This window comes from Cryptococcus neoformans, chromosome 3, assembly GCF_000149385.1.
Source record: "Cryptococcus neoformans var. neoformans B-3501A chromosome 3, whole genome shotgun sequence".
In the NCBI taxonomy this organism is placed as follows: domain Eukaryota; kingdom Fungi; phylum Basidiomycota; class Tremellomycetes; order Tremellales; family Cryptococcaceae; genus Cryptococcus; species Cryptococcus deneoformans.
In genome coordinates this window covers 1,485,388-1,497,112 of record NC_009179.1, presented here as the reverse complement: position 1 = coordinate 1,497,112, position 11,725 = coordinate 1,485,388, and the positions used below count along the sequence as shown (strand labels likewise).

Sequence of the window (11,725 nt, the reverse complement as noted above, 5' to 3'; positions counted from 1 at the left end):
TTTTCGCTATGGATTACATATAAATAGTGTAGTAGAAGACTTCTCATCTGTGGGTAGAAATTTTATTCATGTTCGCCTGGGGTGACTGCACTCTGTCATCACGTCATTATCATCGCAAACAAATCTCTTCCACTCGCTGTCCGCCTAAATAGAATCCACATCTATCACCTTATCCAGAAGCTTGAATTAATCGCAACAAAGTATAACTACACAGTGGTCGCTCGACAACAGTCTTCGCACTTGTTTAACATACCTCGACGCCCTATCATCACGGTGATTAGCAGCGCATTCATATCGCAAAGCAAGAAACACATAGACTATCCCCTAATCATAGACATCGCAAAAGAACTGTGGTGCCCATTTCGGCGGAGTTACATTACACCATTGGTTGTGCATCTTCACTCTTCAAATTGTTCACCGCCACGTCTTTTTTGCTCTTCGACATAACTGAAATCAGGATCAAGCCTCAAGCCAACCTGTCATTGCAATAGACAGAATGATCAGGGTGAATTCCCCCCTTCAAGGCCTCATTGCCTTCTCTCTTTTATCGACATCAGTTTTCGCCAGGTCTGATCGTATTTGTCCCGAAGACCCATATGCCAGCCCAAGCACAGATACGTATGTCTGCCAGCACCACTATATGCTGAAATTTCATAGAGAGGTATTGCGCTAATATCACATTTCGTATGCAGGTGCAACCCTATGAGATACATTCCCAACAAGGGTATCAATATAGCTGCCGCTGTACTCTACTTCATCGTTGCTGCTATTCTTACTTTTCGTCCGTATTCCTGCATATATTTTGACAACTGGTCAGACTGATAACAATAATCCTCAGATTCTTTTCGCCAAAAAGCTAATTACTTCCTTGCCCTTGTTATTGGAGCATGGTGTGAGGGCATTGGCCTGGTGCTTCGTGTTGCCTTTAGGACGAACCCTCATAGCACAGGTGAGCTCGGACATAATTGTGCCTATGGTAGTTATTTCTCTAACGGTCGATGTAGGGCTATATATCGTCTGTTATCTCTTTGTCGTCCTCTCTCCCTGCGCCTTCCTTGCTGGTGACTACATTCTTCTTGGACGTCTAGTCCAATATCTGGACGCCCACCATTATCTTCGTCCCCTTCGAGCTCAGTTGGTTTCTTGGATCTTTATTGTATCTGATGGTAAGCAGTCGTGCGTGTGGATTGTGCTTCACTAAAGGAACACCTATATAGTGATAACCTTTCTTATCCAAGCAGCTGGTGGCGGACTGTCAACGGCAACGGATGTTCAAACCGCCCAAAACGGAGGTCACATCTTCCTAGCCGGTATTGCCGCACAAATGGCCAGTTTTATTTTTTTCACCATTGCATGGTTAATTTTCGGTATCAGAGCGTGAGTGTTCTTGCGATATATAGCCGGAATTCATACTGATTGACTGCTTTTAGCTGGAGAGAAGACAAAGAGTTATGGCGACGTCCCGGGTGGAAGCCCCTTTTCTTCGCGCTCGGTTTCACCTGTATTTGCTTTCTCATTAGAAGTTTTTATCGAACTGTTGAGCTCAGTCAAGGGTAGGTGCAATTCTAATGCGCCGTGTTGAAACTAACTGCGTCCTCGCTCCATAGATACGTCGGCTATCTCGCTATTCATGAGCGATACTTCCTTGGTCTCGACTGCCTTCCACTTTTGCTTGGTATCGCTACATATGTCTTCTTTTGGCCAGGGAAATATCTTCGCTTCGCTCCTAAACCTAAGAAATCCAAGGAGTCCAAGGAGTCCAAGGAGTCCAAGAAGTCCAAGAAGTCAAAGAAGTCAAAGAATGGGGTTGCGGAGGATGTAGAGGAGGGATTGCCCATGCACGACCTGAATGGCGAGGGATTGGGAGATATGGTCAAGGGTGACGAGAATTATCAGATGAGATAAGTATGATATACAAACGCAACAACGGAGCTTTTTGTAGAGCGGCAGTATTTGGAACATTATCTCCAAGAGTGAGAATCTGTAGTATGCATGATTCAAGATACTAGCCAGTCTAAGCAATCTAGCGCAATTAAAAATGATTTTCCAACGTCAACAAAACGCAAGATTAAAAATGCTACCATCTTCATCCCGTCTTTTACAAATAATGTGCTGTACCAGGAGTTTGAGGCACCATAATAGGCTCGACACAAGCCCCTGAATGGTGGTCCGTGGAGGGCCCTGCAGTGCTGTTCCAAACTGTAGAAAGTTTGTCGAAAAGTTATGAAGTTTCCATGCGGCTCCGTCCACCATTTTTACTTGTACACGATTATCACTAACGAATGAATGAAATGCGGGAATTTGTGGTTGAAAAAAATATAATAATAGCACCATTTAAAAATGGGTTATATGTACGCAGCGATAAGATGAGACATAGGAGATAGTAGTGATGAAAATAGGAGGAATATGTCGTCTTCAGCTGACGGAATGCGTGTCCTTTTCTATCTACCTTATAATAAAGAAGAAGCCGAGTGGGCGAACGAACGAGCGATGATTATCATAACGAACATCGGCGATTCACCGCCTTCTTGTGATCTTATCTTAATTAATTATCAAGTTATCTTTGCACCGCCTCACTCAAATCCGGCTGCCCGATGAACGTTCGGCGAGGACCGCCTTAAAAGAGAACTACTTCTCGTAATACTACAGTACTTCTCCAGAATTGTCTTATCCAAGTTTCGGCAGCCGAAGACATCTTTTTGCCCATCCTTCGTCCACCGTCGTCCACCGTCCTAGCATAGCATATCGGGGGCCGATTTTAAAAGAGAAGGAAATGCTTCGCCTCCTTACAAGATATATAACGGGGAGGGGAAGGGGAATATACCTCTGTTGTCCCTTCATTTCATAAGTCCATCCTCGCGAGTCTTCCACGCGCAAGTTCAACATTCAACAGGAAATATCGCGCAGACCGAAGTACTACGTAGTAGGCTGAAACAAGGAATCTATCACCGCCCTTTGCCATCATGAGACGATCGACTCTGTTTGAAGTTCTTATATTGTCATCTCTCGTCTCGTCCGCGTATGCCTTAGGAGGGGATCGAGATTGTCCTGCCGATCCTTACGCCGATCCCGCCAATGACACGTATGTTTCTCGAATTAACTACAACGAGGGGTAACTGACGATACTGTAGTTGTAATCCTCTGCGCTATATTCCGAACATGGCGCTTAACTGTTTAGGGGCTGCTTTATTCCTTATTGTGGCTGCCATCCTTACTTTCTGTAAGTCCTTGTTAGTATGCGTATTTGTAACCTATTATTAATCTTCTACTATAGATTCCTTCCGCCGCAAAGCCAACTATTTCCTATGCCTTGTCATTGGCGCGTGGTTCGAAGGAATAGGCTTCGTCCTCCGTGTTCTGATGAGAGACAATCTCCACAACCTCAACCTCTATATTGTTGCAAATTTGTTCATCGTCCTTGCTGTAAGCCTGTTTGCGTGGGTGTGCACGTGATCGTCGTTTACTGATAATAACGACGATCTAGCCGTGCGCATTCCTTGCGGGCGATTACATATTGTTTGGTCGACTCGTGCAGTTTCTCGAGGCGCATCATCATATACGCCCTTTCAAAGCCCGGCAGGTCTCGTGGATTTTTATTTCCTCTGATAGTACGCATACAATCATCCCCACCGACCATTAGCTAACGTAAAGTCTCAGTACTTACATTTCTCATCCAAGGCTCTGGCGGTGGACTGTCTGCTAGCTCTAGCATCGATTCAGCCGAGTTAGGTGCTCATTTGTTCCTTGCCGGTATCGTCATCCAGATGGTTAGCTTCATCTTTTTCTCCTGTGTCTGGGTCCTGTTTGGTATCCGAGTGTGAGCCTACTTTCTCTCGTGAAGCAGACTGGTTTTCTGACATCGCTATTTACAAAAAAAGATTTACCGGAGACAAGCAGCTCTGGCACCGTGAAGGATGGAAGCCTCTGTACTTCGCATTGGGATTTACCTGCATTTGCTTTATCGTTCGAAGCATTTACCGAACTGCCGAACTTTCTGGCGGCTACATCAGTTACCTGTCTACCCACGAAGGATACTTCTTGGGTCTCGATTCGCTTCCCTTGCTCCTCGGCATTGCGACCTATATCTTCTTCTGGCCGGGCAACTATCTTCAATTCGATGGGAACCCCTTCAAAAAGTCCAAAACCAGAAGAATTGAGGAGGGCGCCCAGATGTATCCCCTCAAGGCTGGTGACAGCTATGAGACCCAACCTGGACTAGATGCTAAAATGACGCCGACATATACCAATCATTATGAGAGAAGGTAGAAAGGGCAGTCCTCTCATTATTTGTACATAGATTCAGCCCTTCACGATGGTTGCTTTTGGAAAATGTTTTATGCAATGAATTCAGAATCTTCGACGAGGATAGCTACTACCAGTTAATAATTGACATACAACAGTTATGATTACATAAATAGTATCAACAATAGATATTCTCCAGAGGGGCACGCAAGTCTTTATCTCGAGCACATTCACTTGCATTATTTTCAGAATTGTAGAGATGCAAATTTTTTCAAAGATTTGAGGCAATAAGTCGTTTGAGTTTCCGGACGACAAAAGAAGTAATTATCTTAAACAATTTTTGCAGAATGAGGGCGAAAAATTCATCAGCCCTAGCAGACTCTAGTCCAAGAACACGTCTGCATTGCCGCGCTGTACGCAAAATCTGTTTCCATCAATAGGTATTCCATGGGTTATATCGACCCTTAAGACTCACCTTCTATAATCCATCTTGGGCTGATGGGGATACCGGGGTAACCCATACTGACTTGTTCGCCCTGATACAGCTCCATCCTCCAAAGTCATTCTGGAATCTGATGCGACACTCGCGCTGTCATCGTACACCACTTGACCTCCTGCCATACTGGGTATTTGGTATTCAGATGATGTCTGTTCTGGTCTTTCAAGCCCTTGCATGGATGCAGTCCGCCTTCTATAATTCCCTTCGATATCAGGAGGGTAATGGGGACCACTTACGGCAGAAGCTGGGCCATGCATCACAAGCGGTGGAGAGGCAGAACGATCGTACCCGGATTCCGGAAGAAGGTATGACCCTGATCTGTGGCGGCTATGCGTTTGAAAGCCGCCCGGAATGAATGTTGAATTGTTTCGATGTAGATGGGATCGGACGCTGTCCTCTGAAGCGGCCGAAGAATGTCGGCCTCGTCGCTCATCAGTTGCTTCGAACCCTCCTCTGATATCCTGCTTTTTGCCTTTTCTCAGCTCTGGGGCTTCATATCCTGGTGGTACAAATAGCTGAGGCCTTGGACGATGCTCCTCTTCTGGTGGTAGTGACATCCTCTGCGGTCTTCGAGCAGCATCCAAAGGCGGCAGAACAGAATGGCCTACGTTACCAGGAAGTTCACCATCGTTTACGGCAAGCGGAGAGGGCGAGATGGAGGTATGCAAATGGTGGACGTTGCCTGGAGGAAGGGAAGGAGAGCGATGGCGTTTGTACGTTTGCCCTTGACTTATAGATCTGGAACGCCTACCATACGCTTGAGACTCGTTTAATCCTTCAGTATCAGGGACAGAGCTGACGGAACCGGCGCGTGACCTTTGCTTATCTTTGGGCATCGCGTAATAACTCGTGTCAGACTTACGGTCCAGATCATCATCATGATCATGGTGCCGACGATGGTGATGATGGTGATGGCGATGGTGGATCATCACTGAGTCCGGCGGAGGCGGCCCGCGTCGAGGAGCAGGTAAAGAAGATGCCCAATTCTCATTTCGCATAACGGGATGATGTGAGTATATGTGACCTTGATAGTTGGGAGGCTCGCGTAATTCAGAATCATAGAGCGAACATGGGCCAGCATAGCTGCTACTGTAGATGGAAGGCGGGCCTTGTGATCTCATAGGAAACCATGGCGGATTTACAGATGTGTATCCCGCATCGGGCAATGCAGGTATTGCTCTGTGCGGCCCTTGCAATCCAATATCAGCCCTAAACAAACTAGTCTGCCCTAGTTCCTGGGACAAAGCTCGAAAGGAGATAATATTTACTCACCGGCGACACCTCCAGGTGCAGGGGGAATGATGGCAGAGGCGGCTGCCATAGCGGGGCCTGCACCATCTAAACTACTTGCGCCGGACGGAAACATCCCACCGCCCGAATCCGCCGGCCTCGGAACTGCAGGAACATATGGGAGCCGTTGGCTCGCCGCAAAAGGAGCTGGAGTAACTTCAATTCACAGGGACAGCACCGAGTTAGTCTTTGCAGCCTTAGATTACCGAATGAGTATTGCTTACCTTCAAGAGGCATGTCGACCGAACTGGACGGAGGAACTAGATGTACCGTCAAAGTAGTTGGCCAAAAATTCCATAAAGGCTTTCAAGACAGCAACTTACGCTCAGCGAGCGGAAGACAGGCAGGGGAGTGAAGCAAAAATAAGCCCACTGGTACTAATAGCTCCACAATCGGTGGCATAGAGTCAATGCTTTTTAACGGGTGCTCCCGAGGCTAAATGGGCTGAAAGGATGGAGTGCCTTTCCTTTGTTGAAGACCGCAACTTGGGGCTCACATATGGTAGGGATGCGAGGATGGTGAATTGCGGAAGGAGCACCTGGATTACTCGCACGATGCTGACATTTGCCCCTTCATTCCCTTGACGAACGACTGTTAAGGGTGAGAAGTCGATACGTAGGAGTGATGTTTCAGAATATGGTCACGTACAGTAATTTCAGTTGTGTGGTCAACCATTGTCCGGATCTCGGTATGCCCCGTCTTTTCCGCGAATCACTTGCTTGGTTATGGTCTTATAACGTCGCCGCTGGATCAACGGAATCCAGTAAGGACACGTCCACGCCCTTATACACAACGAACATACGCAAGAGAGGGTGCCGGTTAGAGGGTTAGAAGGTTAGAAGGTTAGAAGGTTATATCGTCGTTACAGGAAGGGCAGGCAGCGTACATTCGCATCATAAAACTTCATCACATCATCGATATCGTGTATCACAAGGGCATCATGTAAGGTCATCTATGTAAAAAGAAATATTCACTTCTATGACTCCCAATCACTATCCATTTGACAAAAGATAACATCCTTCGTTAAGATCATCATAATCAGCTCAACAACAACAACCAGCAAACTGTCTAAGGCTGTCTCTTAGCATCTACAGCGACCTCAGACATCCCCAAGGTATCTTGATGCTGAGGTACCTGAGGCTGCCTTTGCCTTGTAGCAGGACCAGGCCCAGGAGTCCCCGGCCTGGAGGGATCAGCGGACCGGAATCCCAAAAGCTCGTCCCCTTCATTCCAGATGTCACCATACGGATCGTCCACAGCTGCTCGCGCATCCATGAGGGGAGGAGGGGAAGGCGCAGCGGAAGTGAAAGGCGGAGGAGGTGCTGTTGATCCTTCCGTGGTATTAGGTCTGCATTCTTCCCAAGGTACCACTAACAGATTGTCAGCTGAGCAGGCAGAATAACTTGCGGATCACGTACAAGTGTACTGAGTAGGACCAGCCTCCTCAGGATTGGGGTTTCCTGCGCCATCGGGACCGAATATCTTCAAGTCAGCGAGACTGTGGTGGTGTTTTAGCTCTGCACCATTATTTTCCTTTTAAAGATCACGCAACTCACGCCATCTTGAGAGCACAAATCCACTTGTTCCTCCTTTGTATCTTCAAAGATACCTGTTGCCAGTTACTCTTGTACCTGATATCCGCCTTCAGCACCAGTTTGCCCTGTGCTGGCATGTCGTCGACTGTTACATCAAACACGGGCAAAAAGTCACGAGAGTTTTCTTTGAGGAAGACAATCATACGACTTCGAAGAGCTTGAAGGGCTTCGAATGAAGTGTCGAAGGCAACTTCGAAAGAAAATTCTTCGGAGATAGCACCGGAGCGTCGGACTAAAGGCTAATTAGAACGGTGCAGATCATGGAACAGCATTTTGCTTACTATTTTCAATAACTTTGGTAGTGAGCACATTATGACCGATCCAAACATATTTCCCGTCGACGCCCTTGAAAGATGACGACAAAAGCTGCATCTTTGCAACAGTGTATTGCACGCCGCTTCCGTTACTAGTCAGCCAAAGCACGCACTAATCGTTTATTACGTACTCGATGTCAACCCTGTCTCCTACGTCATAGGGGTGCTTGACAAACAAGAAAATACAAGCACCGAGAACTTCTTGCATTGTGGTACCGATCAACCATGACAGACCAAGAATAAATGTTCCGGCTGACGTGACGAAAGTGGTGAGTTTGTTGGTGATCATAGAGGCCATAATAAGAACAACAATGGCAATGACAACCACCATGAAGATATCATCGAGCCTTCGTACCGCTCCGTCGAGGTCTCTCATGGAAGCTTCGAGCGCAAGGCGTTCACGATGGATGCCTAAAACAGCTGACTCAATCTCATCGCGGGTGGCATCGCCATTGCCGTCCTTGTCGAAGATAGCGAAAGCGGCCTGAGCAGTCTCAAGGTTGGGAAAGCTTCGACCAGATGAGCTCGTGATGAAATGAATGTGCAAGTATAACGTACTATTGTACAATGTCTTGGATGTCAAGATGAGCAGCACCGGGTGCCCTGAAAGAGTAGAAAAGCCTTCGGGCGAGCTATGATAGAATCAGCCCAATTTTTTTGGCGCTAGAGAAAATACATACAGCCTTTGACTTATTAGCAGAATTAAGGGCCATAGTGACCCTGTTGGAGGGGGAATTCGTCTGCAATACACTCTGGCCCGCCATTTCACTTGCAACGTTACCCAATGCCGTCGTAGTGGTTTGAGCAGCCTCTTTCAAGCCCTTGAGAGCTTTCCTGAGCGCAACCTTCGGCATTTGGGAACCCTTAGTTTTAGTAGACATGGCGTCAGTGAGAGTGTCGGTTCTACCTGGAATATCATGGGAGTTGGTATAAAGATAAGTCAGAGCCTTGAGGCAGAATTTCTGTTCTTGGAGGCGATCCTCGTAAGAATCCCGGTGGAATTGCAAAGCAATCAATTGGATGATAAGCTTCTCAACGCAATATACGATCGAGCAGAGGAACAATCCAAATAGAAGGTTGGCAACGGTTGACAAATCAGATCGGGAGGTGGCGCTTTCGTCACCGGTGTAATGGTTCACAATCAACGGAGTGAAAGAAACCCAGATTGCCAGACACCAGATGGTAAGTTTCGCGTATCGACCGAGGGCAGCGATGATATCTGTGAGGGGCTTGGCAGAGGGTACGATTACCGCGACAGTGTTCCTCCAAACATGAGGAAGCATCATGAATGCCGCGGTTGCACCCCAGAAAGTAAGCCATATGATGGTGAGCCAAATGGACCACCAATTCTAATTGACTGGTCAGCGAGTAATACCTTCCCTGAACTTATCCACGCACCAGAGTCACAGACCAGACTTTGGCATCCCTGAGTCCGGCATAAAAGATGATACCCGGGATCCAGAACAGAATGAGGACGGGTATGATATACATGGCCCATCGGACAATGATACCTTTATTTAGAGCCCAGTAATAGAGTCTTGAAAACTGTCAATGGTTAGTCCTTGGTCCAGATCAACTGAAATAATTTCATCTCACCTTGTTGGTACCTACATCACCTTCCGCAAACCTCAAGTTCTCCACGCTAGCATTCTTGGGACTGAATTCTTCCCATTCACCTCTGTCACCGAGAAGATCCCAGCTGGTGCCTCTTTGATTCTTAGGACGTCGCTTTGTTCCTTTTTCGTCGACTCCACTTTTCTCAAGACTGGCGCTAGAGCGGTTCCCTGGTAGGAAAGACCACTTTCTCTTGTTCATAGACTCAGAATGAGGAGTAGTGGCTCCTGAGACAGACGCATTGCTGTGATCGTCTTGAAGAGGGATAGTGGTGTACGCATCACCTTGTGGTTGACCACGAGGCATTAGAGGGGACGGCGGGTAGTGAACACGATTTGGAGTGGAAGCCCCTGTGTAGGGTGCATTGCCTAGATAGATAATAGCAAGTCGATCAGCCTATCGAATCAAGTCAAGGAATAATAATGAAAGTTCCAAAGGAGACGTGCAAACAAAATAATGGACGCGTAGGAAATTCATAACTCACCATCGGCTGGTGTGAGATGACTTTTTGAACTATTGTGAGGAATATCGGTCATGCCGTAGCCTTCGCCTTCTGGCATGTCGAGTGATTGATCGCTACATCAAAAATTGATAATTGATCAGTAACAATGATATCGGGGATACATCATCGTGCATCGGCAAATTGTGGAGCTTGCAGGGTGGATATGACTGTATGCGGTGTGTAACTGCGGAACGCGCGACTCACCGTACATGACCCGAGTTGGGATCAGAGCCAAGATAGTTGCGGGTGATACCTTGAAGCTCTGGATGAGTTTCTCTCTCTTGAGTTTGAGACCGAGGGACGAGGCTGACAGTGTGACCAGCCTGGACGGGGTAGTGCTGGGGCGCGGTTAATGGCTGTGCCACTACGGTAAAAGCCTGAGGCAGAGACTTACAAGGTTATCTTGTCTCCCAGTCGAGCGGCCGTCCGACATAGTAATTGGGATCCTGTTAAAGCAGACAAGTGCAGAGGTTTGCGAAGAGGGAAAAGAAGGAAGGGACGAACAATAATGAAAGAGAGATGAAAATTGGAGATGAAACATGCTGTGGTTCATTTCGCGTTGGGTTTTCGAGCCTCCACTCCCTCCACCTTCGGTTCCAGAATATTGCAAGGGAAAACAACAAACAGCGACGCCCCAAATTTGCCACGTGCTGTGCCGTAATAATCTCTCTAGGCACCCTAAAAATCCTCCTGTAGCGCCCTTCTTCTCAGCGTGACGCGTCCCCTCATCTTCCCTTGCTCATCATTTTCAGGATACCGAATTAGCGTCGCTTGTGATGTGCGCTATCCCTCCTCGCTCCCTCCCCTCCATCAAACACCAGAGCATAACAAATAACCAAGGCAAATACCACTTGCTTATTTTTAGCAACTCGATGATAACAATTTAACACGTCTAACACGTCTAACGAGTCTACCGCCGCTACTACTTTGGGAGAGTATGCCTTCACATATGGTACATATTTAGGAGACCCAACAACGCTGTAAAGGACACTATTCCCGTGGTTATTAGATTCTCCGCACTTTCGATCAATGTAACGAATGTAAATTACTGAGGCCGTAACAGAGTGGGGATTGGGGAAAAGATAATCAGCAAATGAATACGGGAAGAAGATCCAGCAACAGAAGAAGATTTTACATAATGACAGGAAGAAGCAGCGGAAAAAGATAACACAGACAAGACTGCTCAGCGCGGGAAAGAGGAGAGACTCATCAAGGGTCTAGGACGGAAGACAGGAAGAACGACGGTATGCTACTGTAAGAAGTAAAACTACTGCAGCACTTATCCTACCCTTGTTGCGTTCGACAGTAATAATATGCCCTCCTCCGGGCTATCGTTGTAAAACACCCTTCACTATATAATACTACTGGGAGAATAAAATCTCCAAAAACAGTACAGGACGACAGCAGATGGTCTAAACCCGCATCATTACTTTTTAGCATACATCAGAAATTTGAAACTATCGCCTTCTCAGCTTTTCCCTACTCCCTTTGTTTGTCTAGTAATGCTCCCATACATCAGGTACGATCGTCAGTTGTCATCAATCCAACCTGACACAGTATCCGAAACGGCATCGGAAGCGCCTTTGGTGTCTTCTCGGAGATCAGCTAGGCCATAATGGAACTGTGCAGGCAAAAACCCTCGTGATTCGATGGCTTGCTGAGCGACGGT

The 11,725-nt window shown here is 47.0% G+C and overlaps 4 protein-coding genes across 4 annotated transcripts; 2 read left to right on the top strand and 2 right to left on the bottom strand.

Annotated features, from left to right (window-relative positions):
- Positions 1-496: 496 nt before the first annotated feature.
- Positions 497-1,905, top strand: CNBC5150 (hypothetical protein; the record flags this gene model as incomplete). The annotated part of the gene is made up of 7 exons (XM_771367.1): positions 497-618; positions 693-781; positions 839-949; positions 1,005-1,166; positions 1,218-1,377; positions 1,431-1,553; positions 1,608-1,905. 7 exons carry the CDS (start codon positions 497-499, stop codon positions 1,903-1,905), a joined length of 1,065 nt encoding a protein of 354 aa, XP_776460.1.
- Positions 1,906-2,963: 1,058 nt separating this feature from the next.
- Positions 2,964-4,266, top strand: CNBC5140 (hypothetical protein; the record flags this gene model as incomplete). Its single annotated transcript, XM_771366.1, has 6 exons — positions 2,964-3,082; positions 3,132-3,220; positions 3,275-3,423; positions 3,485-3,608; positions 3,658-3,817; positions 3,879-4,266. The coding sequence occupies 6 exons, from the start codon at positions 2,964-2,966 to the stop codon at positions 4,264-4,266; spliced, it is 1,029 nt and encodes a 342-aa protein (XP_776459.1).
- A 357-nt stretch (positions 4,267-4,623) lies between these two features.
- CNBC5130 (hypothetical protein) lies at positions 4,624-6,433 on the bottom strand (the record flags this gene model as incomplete). The annotated part of the gene is made up of 5 exons (XM_771365.1): positions 4,624-4,666; positions 4,718-5,930; positions 6,014-6,187; positions 6,256-6,291; positions 6,355-6,433. The coding sequence occupies 5 exons, from the start codon at positions 6,431-6,433 to the stop codon at positions 4,624-4,626; spliced, it is 1,545 nt and encodes a 514-aa protein (XP_776458.1).
- Positions 6,434-7,099: 666 nt separating this feature from the next.
- CNBC5120 (hypothetical protein) lies at positions 7,100-10,489 on the bottom strand (the record flags this gene model as incomplete). The annotated part of the gene is made up of 12 exons (XM_771364.1): positions 7,100-7,401; positions 7,450-7,529; positions 7,588-7,858; positions 7,908-8,023; positions 8,072-8,449; positions 8,499-8,572; positions 8,621-9,289; positions 9,339-9,485; positions 9,537-9,922; positions 10,039-10,130; positions 10,261-10,394; positions 10,451-10,489. The coding sequence occupies 12 exons, from the start codon at positions 10,487-10,489 to the stop codon at positions 7,100-7,102; spliced, it is 2,688 nt and encodes an 895-aa protein (XP_776457.1).
- Positions 10,490-11,725: the final 1,236 nt, after the last annotated feature.